Source organism: Macaca mulatta, chromosome 15 (genome assembly GCF_049350105.2).
Source record: "Macaca mulatta isolate MMU2019108-1 chromosome 15, T2T-MMU8v2.0, whole genome shotgun sequence".
Classification (NCBI taxonomy): domain Eukaryota; kingdom Metazoa; phylum Chordata; class Mammalia; order Primates; family Cercopithecidae; genus Macaca; species Macaca mulatta.
The window spans coordinates 65,653,033-65,668,921 of record NC_133420.1 but is presented as its reverse complement, the minus strand read 5'-3'; the positions used below and the strand labels follow the sequence as shown (position 1 = coordinate 65,668,921).

The 15,889-nt window shown below is 45.5% G+C and overlaps 1 protein-coding gene across 41 annotated transcripts in view; it reads right to left on the bottom strand.

Moving 5' to 3' along the window:
- The window catches only part of UBAP2 (ubiquitin associated protein 2), a 129,733-nt gene that overhangs the window by 100,598 nt on the left and 13,246 nt on the right, over nt 1-15,889 (bottom strand). For 24 of the 41 annotated variants that reach the window (XM_077965827.1, XM_077965824.1, XM_077965815.1 and 21 more), the window contains one exon: nt 1,261-1,400. The exons of 9 other annotated variants lie outside the window; for them this stretch is intronic. In XM_077965827.1, coding sequence (XP_077821953.1) covers nt 1,261-1,359 — 99 coding nt within the window. In that variant the 5' untranslated portion in view covers nt 1,360-1,400. Of the gene's footprint in view, nt 1-1,260; nt 1,401-13,209; nt 13,307-15,724; nt 15,827-15,889 lie in introns of all 41 variants that reach the window. 8 more of the 41 variants (XR_013404740.1, XM_077965812.1, XM_077965817.1 and 5 more) reach the window with 2 other exon arrangements.

Here is a 15,889-nt window from a genome sequence, read left to right as displayed (position 1 = left end):
CCAGGCTGCTCTTAATTCCTATGCTCAAGCAATCCTTTTGCCTCAGCCTCCCAAAGTGTTGAGATTACAGACACGAGCCACTATGCCCAGCAAAGGCAGCTTTTTAAAGTCTATTGTAATTCAGGTATTTTACCACTTCAGACTATTAGTTCTCCATGTACCTTGGATTTTCATATTTCATTCCAAGGACACACTGAAATTAAGAGAAGGGAGAAAAGGGAGAAGAGATGGTGATGAAACAGCAAGGAAGGAGGAGGAAGGGAAGCAGAGGAAGGTGAAAGGGGAGGGGGGGAGGGGGGAGGAGGAGGAGGAGGAGGAGGAGGAGGAGGAGGAGGCGGCGGAGGAGGCGGCGGCGGCAGCGGCGGCAGTGGCAGCCTAATAGCTAAGAGGTACCTGGAAAAGGTTAGCATTAAAGAGTTCTCATGGAACACCATCCAACTGTACCTGAATCAAGTACAATACCTCTTTCCTTACTATTCTTCATTACTTAGTTTTTATTTTTTATTTATTTTTTTATTTTTTTGGGGGACGGAATCTTGCTTTGTCGCCCAGGCTGGAGGGCAGTGGCGTGATCTCAGCTCACTGCAACCTCTGCTTCCTGGGTTCAAGCAATTCTTCTGTCTTAGCCTCCCAAGAAGCTAGAATTACAGGTGCACACTACTACGCCCTGCTAATTTTTGTATTTTCTTTTTTTTTTTTTTTTTTTTTTTTTTGAGACGGAGTCTCACTCTGTAGCCCAGGCTGGAGTGCAGTGGCCGGATCTCAGCTCACTGCAAGCTCCGCCTCCCGGGTTCACGCCATTCTCCGGCCTCAGCCTCCCAAGTAGCTGGGACTACAGGCACCCGCCACCTCGCCCGGCTAGTTTTTTGTATTTTTTAGTAGAGACGGGGTTTCACCGTGTTAGCCAGGATGGTCTCGATCTCCTGACCTTGTGATCCACCCGTCTCGGCCTCCCAAAGTGCTGGGATTACAGGCTTGAGCCACCGCGCCCGGCCAATTTTTGTATTTTCTTAGTAGAGGCGGGGTTTCACAATGTTGGCCAGGCTGGTCTCAAACTCCTGACCTCAAGTGATCCACCCATCTTGGCCTCCCAAAGTGCTGGGATTACAGGTGTGAGCCACCGCACCCAGCCATTACCCACTTTTTAAATACAGGGTCCAAAATCCTAAAGTTTCCTACAAAAGAAAACATTAAATCATATGTTCTCCCTTAATTTCCTTAATTCTAAACATGGCAAACAAGAGTTCCACAAAAACTTACCTGTACCACCTGTTTCTGTGGTTGCGTTGATTGTGCTGCTGAAATCTGTGTTTTTTCACGAGCACCTCGACAATGGTCACTGCTCACTGAAGTCATCATATACAGTATATACAAAATAATGTATGTACAAAATAGAAAATCTGCAAGAAAGTAGGGATGGTAAGCAAAACAATCATAGTAAAAGACAAGCAGGTACTTCAGAGAAAACAAGGACACTTACAATAAAAGATAAAAGCTCTCTGGAATACAAATTCTCAAGAAGCAGCCCGAGGATTGTACATTTTGCTGGTATCTGTTAAACCAATTCGACTAATGCAATCTAAAAGTCTATCTTTATGAGCTTAGCAATTCTAAACAAAAATCTCAAGTACCACCAATTTAAACCAGCAACCATTTTATCACTATATGTAGTCACTGTACATGTAGTGCTATCTGCCTCTTACTACTTGCAGTTGGTATTTGAACCCCAAAACAACATTGCATTTAGCCAAGATTTTACCTGCCAATATTTACCCAATTTAAAATGTGTCCAGAAACAAGCTATGCCTAAAAGCAAAAGTCACCCGTAAATAATAAATCTTTTTTTTTTTTTTTTTTTTGAGATGGAGTCTCGCTCTGTCGCCCAGGCTGGAGTGCAGTGGCTGGATCTCAGCTCACTGCAAACTCTGCCTCCCGGGTTTACGCCATTCTCCTGCCTCAGCCTCCCTAGTAGCTGGGACTACAGGCGCCCGCCACCTCGCCCGGCTAGTTTTTTGTATTTTTTAGTAGAGACGGGGTTTCACCGTGTTAGCCAGGATGGTCTCGATTTCCTAACCTCGTGATCCGCCCATCTCGGCCTCCCAAAGTGCTGGGATTACAGGCTTGAGCCACCGCCACCGTGCCCAGCCAATAATAAATCTTAAAGAAACAACTGTGTGGCCAGATGCAGTGGCTCACGCCTGTAATCCCAGCACTTCTGGCAGATCATGAGATCAGGAGATCGAGACTTATCCCAGCTAACACGGTGAAACTCCATCTCTACTAAAACTACAAAAGAATTAGCCGGGCATGGTGGTGGGCACCTGTAGTTGCAGCTACTCGGGAAGCTGAGACAGGAGAATTGCTTGAACCTGGGAGGCGGAGGTTGCAGTGAGCCCACTGCACTCCAGCTTGGGTGACAGAGGGAGACTCCATTTCAAAAAAAATAAAAAATAAAATAACACTAAGAGATAAACACACACTTTAGTCTAGGCCTACACAGGGTCAAGATCAATATCACTGTCTTCCATCTCGACATCTGTCCCACTGGAAGGTCTTAAGTGCAATAGCACACACGGAGCTATCATCTCCTATGATAACAATGCAGAGCCAATGATTTTTTTTGAGACAGAGACTCACTCCATCACCCAGGCTGGAGTGCAATGAATAGGGTGATCTCAGCTCACTGCAAGTTCCGCCTTCTGGGTTCAAGGAATTCTCCCGTCTCAGCCTCCTGAGTAGCTGGGACCAGAGGCACGCGCCACCATACCCAGCTAATTTTTGGTATTTTTAGTAGAGATGGGGTTTGGCCATGTTTGTCAGGCTGGTCTCAAATTTGCGGCCTCAGGTGATCCATTAGCCTCGGCCTCCCAAAGTACTGAGATTACAGGCATGTGCCACTGTGCTGGCACAGAGCCGATGATTTTAACAATACATGGAATTCTGTTTTCTAGAACAGTCAGTTTTAGACACCCAAAAGCAAGCATTCCCATGATATGGAAAGATATTCCACTATTTGTAAATCTTATACATTTCAGGTTAATAAAATGACATAACATTTCTACGTATTTTGGATCTGTGCATCATAAAATTAAAATAGAGAAGACTAACCACAAATCATCATACTAATTCAGGTACCAAAGAAAATTGTGTCCCTGAAACCTATTTCAGCCAGAAAGAGTAGGACAAGCATTTTTCTGTGTTAGCTGCACTAATATTAACTTATTTTCTTAATAGCTTCATTAACTGGCTTGCTAAATAAAGGCCACAGACATATTATAGTACTGCCTTTTACATTATAATAACAACCAATTAACTAGAACGTCTCACAGGTTCAATACACTGTTTTAAAACTTTTTACTGCATTTGAATCTGTCTTTCCAGTTAGTATGAATACACATTTTGCATCCTTTTTCAGTTTAACATCTTTATAATTTTGTTGGTTTGGGTTTATCATTTTGGTTGTATTATAGAGAACAAGATTAATTGTTTTGCCATGATTCCATTTATTTTTAGAGCATTCTCTCAGAAATGAATAAATGCATACAAATACACTGTTTTAAAACTGTGATGCATTTAAACAAATCTAAGGCATATCTGTATTTGAGAAAGAATCCATTTGATTTTTTTTTTTTTTTTTTTTTTTTGAGATGGAGGCTCACTCCGTCACCCAGGCTGGAGTGCAGTGGTGCAATCTTGGCTCACTACAACCTCTACCTCCTGGGTTCAGACGATTCTCCTGTCTCAGCCTCTCGAGCAGCTGGGACTACAGATGCCTGCCACCACGCTTGGCTAATTTTTGTATTTTTAGTAGAGACGGGGTCTCAACTTGTTGGTGAGGCTGGTTTCGAACTCCGGACCTCCGGTGATCCACCCGCCTCAACCTCCCAAAGTGCTATAATTACACGAGGCACTGTGCCCGGTCCCATTTGATTATTTTTAAAATCACCTTCAGGCCAGGCACGGTGGCTCACGCCTGTAATCCCAACACTTTGGGAAGCTGAGGCAGGCAGATCACCTGATAACAGGAGTTCAAGACCAGCCTGGCCAACATGGTGAAACCCTACCTGTACTAAAAATGCAAAAACTAGCCAGGCATGGTGGCATATCTCTATAATCCCAACTACTTAGGAGGCTGAGATGGGAGAATCGCTTGAAGCCAGGAGGAGGAGGTTACAGTAAGCCAAGATTGCATCACTGCACTCCAGCCTGGGCAACAAGAGCGAGACACCATCTAAAAAAATGAAAATAATCACCTTCAGCACTAATACTCTAATTCCATCTTAAGTATCTAAAGTGAAGCATCCAAGCGGGGCAAGGTCGCATGCACCTGTAGTCCCAGCTACTCAGGAGGCTGAGGCAGGAAGATCACTGAACCCACAGTTCAAGTCCAGACTAGGCAACACAGCAAGACCCTATCTTTTTTTTTTTTTTTTTTTTTTTTAAGACAGTCTTGCCCTGTTGCCCAGGCTGGAGTGCAGTGGCACGATCTCGGCCCAGCAACTTCTCCTTCCAGGTTCAAGTGATTCTCCCACCTCAGCCTCCCAAGTAGCCGGGACTATAGGTGTGTGCCACCGCACCCAGCTAATTTTTTTGTATTTTTAGTAGAGATGGGGTTTCACCATGTTGGCCAGGCTGGTCTTGAACTCCTGACCTCAAGTGATCCACCAGCCTCAGCCTCCAAAGTGCTAGGATTACAAGCGTGAGCCATCATGCCCAGCCACCTATTTCGTTAAATAAATACATTTTAAGAAAAGAATAAAACAGAATTAAGCATCTAATCAAAAGTTAACTGGTTGAGTGGTGTTCCTACCATAAAACCTTTTTAAGAAGTCAGTAGTTTACTCATAGATTTCCAGTTCCGTTGATTGGATTATCTGATCTTTTTCTCACTGTTTATTCTTCAGTGACCCCATTTATGAAAATAATGGGCTGGCAGCAGTGGCTCACGCCTATAATCCCAGCATTTTGGGAGGCCGAGGCAGGTGGATCATGAGGTCAGGAGATCGTGACCATCCTGGCTAATACGGTGAAACCCTGTCTCTACCAAAAATACAAAAAATTAGCCAAGCATGGTGGCACGCATCTGTAATCCCAGCTACTTGGGAGGCTGAGGCAGAGGAATCGCTTGAACCCAGGAGGCGGAGGTTGCAGTGAGCTGAGATCGGCCACTCCACTCCACTCCAGGGAGACAGAGCAAGACTCCGTCTCAAAAAAATTAATAAATAAAATAATCGGCCGGGCGCGGTGGCTCAAGCCTGTAATCCCAGCACTTTGGGAGGCCGAGACGGGCGGATCACGAGGTCAGGAGATCGAGACCATCCTGGCTAACACAATGAAACCCCGTCTCCACTAAAAATACAAAAAAATTAGCCGGGCGTGGTGGCGGCGCCTGTAGTCCCAGCTACTCGGGAGGCTGAGGCAGGAGAATGGCGGGAACCCGGGAGGCGGAGCTTGCAGTGAGCCGAGATCGCGCCACTGCACTCCAGCCTGGGCGACAGAGCGAGACTCCGCCTCAAAAAAAAAAAAAAAAAAAAAAAAAATAATCTAGGTGAAATAACAAAATGAGACTTTCTCCATACAGAAGGGCCATCTGGTGATCAAAATCTGCATGTACAGAAGGAATATACTTAATCCATATTCAGTGGACATTAATTTTTTGATTTACAGAAAAATGACTTTTAATCTTTATAGCCTATTATAACCAAACATTTTGATATAATGCACATGAATCCTCACTTGTCGAGGAAGAAAACTGTAACTCTTTATTGTAACTCAAACTATTAAAATTTTACTGGTCCATGTTCACAGATCAACATTAAGACTGTATCTCCTTCCAATCATCAATTCTTAACATAAAATATTCCATAATGAATATGTAATTAAGCTATAAATAATTACCCCGCTTGCATGGCTAACCCAGAATAGTTGCTTTGTGAAACATAAAAACTGCACGGCTTACTTTATTGTTTAGAAAAAGTTTTTCTCTTAATTAAGGTTTACTGCTCTGGGTTATATATCCATAAATTGTTACTACAAATACTTCCATCTTAAAAATAGCAAATGCCGGCCGGGCGCAGTGGCTCGTTCCTGTAATCCCAGTACTTTGGAGGCCGAAGCAGGCAGATCATGAGGTCAGGAGATCGAGACTATCCTGGCTAATAAGGTGCAACCCCGTCTCTATTAAAAATATAAAAATTAGCCGGGCATGGTGGCACGAGCCTGTAGTCCCACCTACCTGGGAGGCTGAGGCAGGAGAATCACTTGAACCTGGGAGGCGGAGTTTGCAGTGAGCCAAGATGGCACCACTGCACTCCAGTCTACGTGACAGAACGAGGCTCCGTCTCAAAAAAAAAAAAAAAAAAGCAAATACAAGGATGAGTGTGGTGGCGCATGCCTGTAATCCCAGAATTTTGAGAGGCCAAGGCAGCTGGATCACCTGAGGTCAGGAGTTCAAGACCAGCCTGACCAATGTGGAGAAACTCCATCTCTACTAAAACTACAAAATTAGCCAGGCGTGGGGGCACATGCCTGTAATCCCAGCTACTCAGGAGGCCAAGGCAGGAGAATAGCTTGAACCCAGGAGGCGGAGGTTGCGGTGAGCCGAGATCGTGCCATTGCACTCCGGCCTGGGCAACAAGAGCAAAACTCCGTCTCAAAAAAAGAAAAAAAAAATAGCAAATACATTCTTTCAAAAATAAAAATAATTATAAGGGTCTCAGCACATCCAAGAATGCATGCTTAAATAAATTCAGATTAACTTCTCTTCTGTCAATTGTGCCTCTCCACACTATCACTGAAATGTTATAATAGCTAATTCCCTATTCATAAAAAACTTATTAAAAATGTCCAGCAAAAAAATGTCCAGAGATGAAACAGGTTTTGCGGAACAATCACAGGCAATGGGGGATGTGACTGAAATCTTCTGGAAAAAACAGGACTCAGAAAATATAACTTTAACAGAATGCATAATTCAACAGACAAATTTTCTCATATTAATTTTACATAAAACTTCTGATAAGGCCAGGCGCAGTGGCTAACGCTTGTAATCTCAGCATTTTGGGAGGCTGAGGCGGGTGGATCACTTGAGGTCAGGAGTTCAAGACCATCCTGGCAAACATGGTGAAACCCTGTCTCTACTAAAACTACAAAAATTAGCTGGGTGTGGTGGCATGCACCTGTAATCCCAGCTACTCGGGAGGCTAAGGCAGAAGAATCACTTGAACCCGAGAGGCGGAGGTTGCAGTGAACCCAGATCACACCATTACACTACAGTCTGGGCGACAGAGCAAGACACCGTCTCCAAAAAAAAAAAAAACTTCTCATAATTGTGAATCCATTAAAACAAGGTAAAAGCATAACTTACCAAAATATTCTTCAAGACCCTTAAAAACTGTTACCACCACTGAACTGTAAAAATGACTAAGACATGGAAACTAGACTATAAAAATCAACACCTTCAACTAACATACTGTCATGAGGAAATTCTATGTCCTCCTTCTCTGGGAAACGGAGCTGTGTGTAGTAAATAGGAATGCTTCTACAACAAGTACCCAGTTGCCAGACCATAGGAATTCAGTGTACACTTGCGTTCCATCATCTATCACTTTCCACTCCTAAGAGTTCTACTATACTGGAACAGGTTCCAAGAGAATTCTCAGAATAGAAACAGACAAGAGCAAAAGATTCTAAAAATAATCCAGTAGAAACTCAAACATACATATCTCAAGTTCCTGAGGGGCAGGAAGCACCAGGTTTACTTCAATCTATCCAATCAAATTTTGAAACCCATATTTATCTCATCTCAAAGTGAATTTAAAATGTGACAGATTTTAACACCGGCAAAGAACTGCTGCTATATTTTTAACTTCTTTAGAAACAAAATCAGCAAAATACAATATAGAGCTTCCTATTAACAGATTAAAGTGAAAAAATTGTCTAAATGTAATGAGTAAACAAAGTCTCCGGCCGAATAAAGCAACCTGATTAAATTACAAAGATATTCTCTATAGAAGAAATATTTTTGGAAAAAAGTTTTAATTGCCTAAAAACTTTTGTTTCCATTTTTGTTTTCTTTTTCGTAGAGACAGGGTTTTCCCATATTTGCCTGGGCTGGTCTCAAACTCCTAGGCTCAAGTGATCCTCCCACCTTGGCCTCCCAAAATACTGGGATTACAGGCATGAGCTAACACGCCCCGCCTAACTGCTATTTTTTTCAAGGACTGTTTTTGAAGATACCTCAGTGAAACAGCTGCATTTTCAAGTGATCTCAGTTTAGACTTAACTGAAAATGGTTGACTTAACAACCACCTGTATTTCTGTTAAAGCTTACATAAGCACGAATTTATCTAACTTTAAGCCACACAAAAAACACTGTCAGGTAAAACTTTTCTAAAAACCATGTAATATAGCCTAAATGATAAGCAAGGATACATTTTATCATTCTGAAAAGTTACAGAACACCTGCTGACAACATACTGAGAAGAGGGAAGATTTCAACAGCCATTTAATAAAATTCTGAACAGATAATTAAACCCCAAACTACATACATACACTGCATGTATTCAAGACAGCATCATGAAGCATTGATTGGAAGATAGTTCTAAAACCAGGATGTTGACACACTTGTGCAAAGTATCTCAGCTAATACATCAAATAAATTTATGTTTCAGGAACAGAAAAGGTAATGTTTTTTTCAAACCAAATATAATTCAGATGACATGAATTACATACTGGGCTAAGGGTTCAACTACTAAAAACAGGATACACAATTTATGTTGAAGAAGCAAGTCTTCATCAAGAATGTCCAGAGATGCTGTACACTGAGTCATGAGACCAGTGATGCAGGGCCTATCTTAGACTGGCAAGGATGGGTCCAAGGTTCTTCATCTATATATGTCCACTCACTCCCAAAGTCTAAAACCAATGGTAATGGTAATACTCGCAGAAAGCACACACCATTTACTATGTGCCAGACACCATTCTAAGCACTTTACATGTATAGTATTAAGTCACTAATCTTTCCAACACTCTAGAGTACACATCACTTTACTCCCATTTTACAGAGAATAAACTAAGATACACAGAGAATCACAGCTAGTAAGTGGTGAAGGCAGTATTCAAACCCAGGACATTTGGCTCTACAGTGTGTGCACTTATCTACTATGCTATGCTGCAAGGTTAACTGTTCAGTCACAGATAAGTAACAGTCCCCAATTCAGCTTCCTCTTCTATACAACAGCGTAACTATTGCTGGCATCACCTGCAAAGCTTGTCCCTGATGACAAAGATCTGGTCTAAACCAGATCTCACCTAGCTTCTCAGTCTTTCAGATACCCATACGTTCTATATTGGTATGTTTCTGTGACCACTACTGTTTTACTATTTTTGTTTAATTTCTTTTTTTTTTTTTTTTTTTTTTTTTTTTTTTTTTTTTTTTTTTTTTGAGACGGAGTCTCACGCTGTTGCCCAGGCTGGAGTGCAGTGGCGCGATCTCGGCTCACCGCAAGCTCCGCCTCCCGGGTTCCCGCCATTCTCCTGCCTCAGCCTCCTGAGTAGCTGGGACTACAGGCGCCCGCCACCGCGCCCGGCTAATTTTTTGTATTTTTAGTAGAGACGGGGTTTCACTGTGGTCTCGATCTCCTGACCTTGTGATCCGCCCGCCTCGGCCTCCCAAAGTGCTGGGATTACAGGCTTGAGCCACCGCGCCCGGCCTATTTTTGTTTAATTTCTAATCTGTGTTCCTGCTTTTTCTACTAAGAAAATAGTCAATATTCTCAACCTTTTCTGAAAAGGAAATTCTTTTTTTTTTTTTTTTTTTTTGAGACCGAGTCTCACTCTGTCGCCCAAGCTGGAATGCAGTGGCATGCTCTCGGCTCACTGCAAGCTCCGCCTCCCGGGTTCATGCCATTCTCCTGCCTCAGCCTCCCGAGTAGCTGGGACTACAGGCGCCTGCCACCACGCCCGGCTAATTTTTTGTATTTTTAGTAGAGATGGGGTTTCACCGTGTTAGCCAAGATGGTCTCAATCTCCTGACCTCATGATCTGCCCACCTCGGCCTCCCAAAGTGCTGGGATTACAGGCGTGAGCCACCTCGCCCGGCCGGAAATTCATTTATTCATACCTGCAGAAAACAAAATTAGCTCAGATTAAGAATCTGAGGCCAGGCACAGTGGCTCACGCCTGTAATCCCAGCACTCTGGGAGGCCGAGGTGGGCGGATCACGAAGTCAGGAGATCCAGACCATCCTGGCTAACACAGTGAAACCCCGTCTCTACTAAAAATACAAAAAAACTAGCTGGGCATGGTGGCAAGCACCTGTGGTCCTAGCTACTCAGGAGGCTGAGGCAGGAGAATGGCATGAACCCAGGAGGCAGAGCTTGCAGTGAGCTGAGATCAAGCCACTGCACTCCAGCCTGGGTGACAGTGCAAGGCTCCGTCTCAAAAAAAAAAAAAAAAAAAGAAAAGAATCTGAGGCCAAGGCCGAGTACAGTGGCTCACACCCGTAATCCCAGCACTTTGGGAGGCTGAGGCGGGAGGATTACTTGAGGTCAGGAGTTTGAAATGACCCTGGCCAACATGGCAAAACCCCACCCTACTAAAAACACAAAAATAAGCCAGGCATGGTGGCGCATGCCTGTAATCCCAGCTAATCGGTAGGGTGAGGCAGGAGAATCCACTTGTATTTATTAAAAAATAAACAAAAGAATCTGGCTTGGCACAGTGGCTCATGCCTGTAATCCCAACACTTTGGGAGGCCAAGATGGGGAGGATCGCCTGAGCCCAGGAGTTCAAAACCAGCCTGGGCAACACAGTGAGACCCCTTCTCTATTATTTAAAAAAGAAAAAAGTAGGCTGGGCACGGTGGCTCACACCTGTAATCCCAGCACTTTGGGAGGCCGAGGCAGGCGGATCACAAGGTCAGGAGATCCAGACCATCCTGGCCAACACAGTGAAACCCCGTCTCTACTAAAAACACAAAACACAGAATTAGCCGGGCGAGGTGGCAGGCGCCTGTAGTCCCAGCTACTCAGGAGGCTGAGGCAGGAGAATATCGTGAACTCCGGAGGCAGAGTTTGCAGTGAGCCAAGATTGCACCACTGCACTCTAGCCTGGGCGACAGAGCGAGACTCCACCTCAAAAAAAACAAATAAATAAAAATAAAAATAAAAAAATCTCAACTAAATTAGGAGGCCGAGAACAGCCACCAAGACAAAGTCTACACCCGCAATCGAGAAGAGAATAAAGTATCTAGGGTGCCAAGAAACTCAACTATGAGATCCAATTCCATGCAGCTCAACTGCTTGTACCCTGCATGCCAGGAGCTGAACAAGCTGATACTTTTATTCTCCACAGCTGTTAAAGGCAGGGTCAGGCCTCGAGCAGCTGATGGACAAGACTGAACTCCCCTACACCCATACTTGGCTGACACAAGAATCACAAAGTTATCTGCTGTTCCATGGATATAACCTGCCCATGGAAAGGATGAGTGCTGGTGAATTCAAACACTACAGGACATCAAAATTTATTTGATATCATCACAATTCTCTTTCAGGTTACCTAAGGCCACGAAGGGAAAAGTATTTAATTGCCCATAGCTGTTTTCACACATCTGTCCTATTCCTATCCTCCTAACTCAGCTGTAAACCCTGTCTTTTTTATTTTTTTATTTTTTTTTTGAGATGGAGTTTTGCTCTTGTAACCCAGGCTGGAGTGCCGTGGGGTGATCTCGGCTCACTGCAACTTCTGCCTCCTGGGTTCAAGCACTTCTCCCTGCCTCAGCCTCCCGAGTAGCTGGGATTACAGGTGCCCACCAAAATGCCCGGCTAATATTTTGTATTTTTGGTAGAGATGGGGATTCACCATGTTGGCCAGACTGGTCTCAAACTCCTGACCTTAAGTGATCCGCCTGCCTCAGGCTCTTAAAGTGCTGGGATTACAGGCGTGAGCCACTGCGCCCGGCCTTAAACCCTGTCTTTTCCCAAGCAGGTAACTAGGATTCTTCACCCTGGAATCTCTTGAAAAGTATGTAATTATTCATAACCAGTCTTCACCACTACTTCTAACAGTTCTCTCTCTCCCACAAAAAGGAAAAAAACAAAAAAATAAAAAAGCCTATACTATAAAGCAGGGATCCCCAATCCCCAACTCCCAGGCTGTTAGGAACTGGGCTGCACAGCAGGAGCTAAGCAAACCCCTGGGCGGCATGGCAAGTCCTCGTCTATACAATAAAATTTTTTTTTAATTAGCCACGCTTGGTGGCACACATCTGGAGTCCCACCCGTTCAAGAGGTTGAGGTGGGAGGAATCCTTGAGCTTAGGAGATGTAGTGTACTTAGTGAGCTTAGGCTGCAATGTACCATGATCATGTCACTGCACTTCAGACTGGCCAAGAGAGTAAGACCACGTCTCCTAAAAAACAAATAAAAATTTTAAATATCTCCTAACAGTTCCTAAAAAAATTAAACAGTTATGATATGACCAAGCAATCCTTTTTTTTTTTTTTTTTTTTTTGAGACGGAGTCTCACTCTGTCGCCCAGGCTGGAGTGCAGTGGCCGGATCTCAGCTCACTGCAAGCTCCGCTTCCCGGGTTTACGCCATTCTCCTGCCTCAGCCTCCCGAGTAGCTGGGACTACAGGCGCCCGCCACCTCGCCCGGCTAGTTTTTTGTATTTTTAGTAGAGACGGGGTTTCACCATGTTAGCCAGGATGGTCTCGATCTCCTGACCTTGTGATCTGCCCATCTCGGCCTCCCAAAGTGCTGGGATTACAGGCTTGAGCCACCGCGCCCGGCCTGACCAAGCAATCCTATTCCTAGCTATGCACCCAAAAGAACTGAAAACCCAAGAGAACCTAAAAATGTGTACATAGGGCTGAGCATAGTGGCTCACCCCTGTAATCCCAGCACTTTGGGAAGCCGAGGTAGGTGGCTCACCAGAAGGTCAGGAATTCGAGACCAGCCTGGCCAACACGGTGAAACCTCGTATCTACTAAAAATACAAAAAATTAGCTGGATGTGGTGACGGGTACCTATAATCCTAGCTACTCGGGAGCCTGAGGCAGGAGAATTGCTTGAACCCAGGAGGCGGAGGCTGCAGTGGGCCGAGATTATGCCACTGCACTCCAGCCTGGACAACAAGAGCAAAACTTCTCAAAAAAAAAAGAAAAAGAAAAAAGAAAATGTATACATAGGCCAGGCCCAGTGGCTCATACCTGTAATCCCAATACGTTGGGAGGCCATGGTGGGAGGACCACTTGAGCTCAGGAATTTGAGACCAGCCTGGGCAGCATAGCAAGACCTTGTATCTATCTAAAAAAATAAATAAATAAATAAATAAATGCGGCCAGGTACGGTGGCTCACACCTGTAAACCCAGCAACTTAGGGAGGCCAAGGCGGGTGGATCACGAGATCAAGAGTTCGAGACCAGCCTGGTCAACATGGTGAAACCCCATCTCTACTAAAAATACAAAAATTAGCCTGCTAGGCCGGGCGCGGTGGCTCAAGCCTGTAATCCCAGTACTTTGGGAGGCCGAGACGGGCGGATCACGAGGTCAGGAGATCGAGACCATCCTGGCTAACACGGTGAAACCCCGTCTCTACTAAAAAAAAATACAAAAAACTAGCCGGGCGAGGTGGCGGGCGCCTGTAGTCCCAGCTACTTGGGAGGCTGAGGCAGGAGAATGGCGTGAACCCGGGAGGCGGAGCTTGCAGTGAGCAGAGATCCGGCCACTGCACTCCAGCCTGGGCAACAGAGCAAGACTCCGTCTCAAAAAAAAAAAAAAAAAAAAAATTAGCCTGCTGTGGTAGGGGCGCCTGTAATCCCAGCTACTCGGGAGACTGAGACAAGAGAACCGCTTAAACCCGGGAGGCAGAGGTTGCAATGAGCTGAGATTGTACCACTGTACTCCATTCTGGGTGACAGAGCAAGACTCTGTCTTGGGGAAGGAAGGAAGGAAGGAGGGAAGGAAGGAAGGAAGGAGGGAAGGAAGGAAGGAAGGAGGGAAGGAAGGAGGGAAGAAAGGAGGGAAGGAAGGAAGGAAGGGAGGAAGGGAGGGAGGGAGGGAGGGAGGAAGGGAGGGAGGGAGGGAGGGAGGGAGGGAGGGAAGGGAGGGAGGGAGGGAGGGAAGGAAGGAAGGAAGGAAGGAAGGAAGGAAGGAAGCAGAAGGAAGGAAGGAGAAGGAAGGAAGGAGAAGGAAGGAAGGAAGGAAGGAGAAGAAAGGAAGGATGGAAGAAGGAAGGAAGGAAGGAGAAGGAAGGAAGAAGGAAGGAAGGAAGGAAGGAAGAAATGCATACATAGGCCAGGCACGGTGGCTCATGCCTGTAATCCCAGCACTTTGAGAGGCTGTGGCAGGAGAGTAGTGTGAGGCCAGGAGTTCAAGACCAGCCTGGGCAACATAGAGAGACCCCGTCTCTAAAAAACATTCTAGGCCGGGCGCGGTGGCTCAAGCCTGTAATCCCAGCACTTTGGGAGGCCGAGGCGGGTGGATCACGAGGTCAGGAGATCGAGACTATCCTGGCTAACACGGTGAAACCCCGTCTCTACTAAAAATACAAAAAACTAGCCGGGCGTGGTGGCGGGCGCCTGTAGTCTCAGCTACTCGGGAGGCTGAGGCGGGAGAATGGCGTGAACCCGGGAGGCGGAGCTTGCAGTGAGCCGAGATCACGCCACTGCACTCCAGCCTGGGAGACACAGCGAGACTCCGTCTCAAAAAAAAAAAAAAAAAAAAAAAATTCTAAAAATTAGCCAGGTGTGATAGAGCACACCTGTGGTCCCAGCTACTCAGAAGGCTGAAGTGGGAGGATCGCTTGAGCCTGGGAGGCCAAGGCTGCAGTATGCTGTGACCACGCCAGTGCACTCCTAGTACAGTGCCCAGGAGATGAGTGAGACCCTGTTTCAAAAAAAAAATAAGGGGGCCAGGTGCGGTGGTTCACACCTGTAATCCCAGCACTTTGGGAGGTCGAGGCGCGCAGATCACGAGGTCAGGAGATCAAGACCATCCTGGCTAACCTGGAGAAAGCCTGTCTCCACTAAAAAAAAAATCTTTTTTTTTTTTCTGAGTCTTGCTCTGTTGCTCATGTTGGAGTGCAGTGGCGCGATCTCGGCTCACTGCAACCTCCATCCCTCCAGGTTTTTAAGCAATTCTGTGCCTCAGCCTCTGGAATAGCTGAGATTACAGGCACATGCCACCACACCCAGCTAATTTTTTTGTATTTTTAGTAGAGACGAGGTTTCACCATCTTGGCCAGACTGGTCTTGAACTCCTGACCTCATGATCCACCCGCCTTGGCCTCCCAAAGTGCTGGGATTACAGGCGTGAGCCACCGCGCCTGGCCTACTAAAAATATTTTTAAAAAATTAGCCAGGAGTGGTGGCAGGCACCTACAGTCCCAGCTACTCAGGAGGCTGAGGCAGGAGAATGGCATGAACCTGGGAGGTGGAGCTTGCAGTGAGCCAAGATCGCACCCCTGCACTCCAGCCTGGGCGACAGAGTGAGACTCTGTCTCAAAAAAATAAAAATAAAAATAAAAATAAAATAAGAGCCAGGCACTGTAGCTCATGCCTACAATCCCAGCATTTGGGGAGGATGAGGCAGGCAGATTACCTGAGGTCAGGGTTTCAAGACTAGCCTGGCAGGGTGGAAGTCAGAAGTTTGAGACCAGCCTGGCCAACTGGTAAAACCTCTCTACTAAAAACACAAAACTCAGCTGGGCGTGGTGGCACGCACCTGTAATCCCACTACTCCGGAGGCTGAGACAGGGGAATCACTTGAACCCAGGAAGCAGAGGTTGCAGTGAGTAGAGATCGCACTCCTGTGCTCCAGCCTGTGCTACAAGAGCAAAACTCAGTCTCAAAAAAAAAGAAAAAAAGGCCAAATTGGCCAACATGGCAA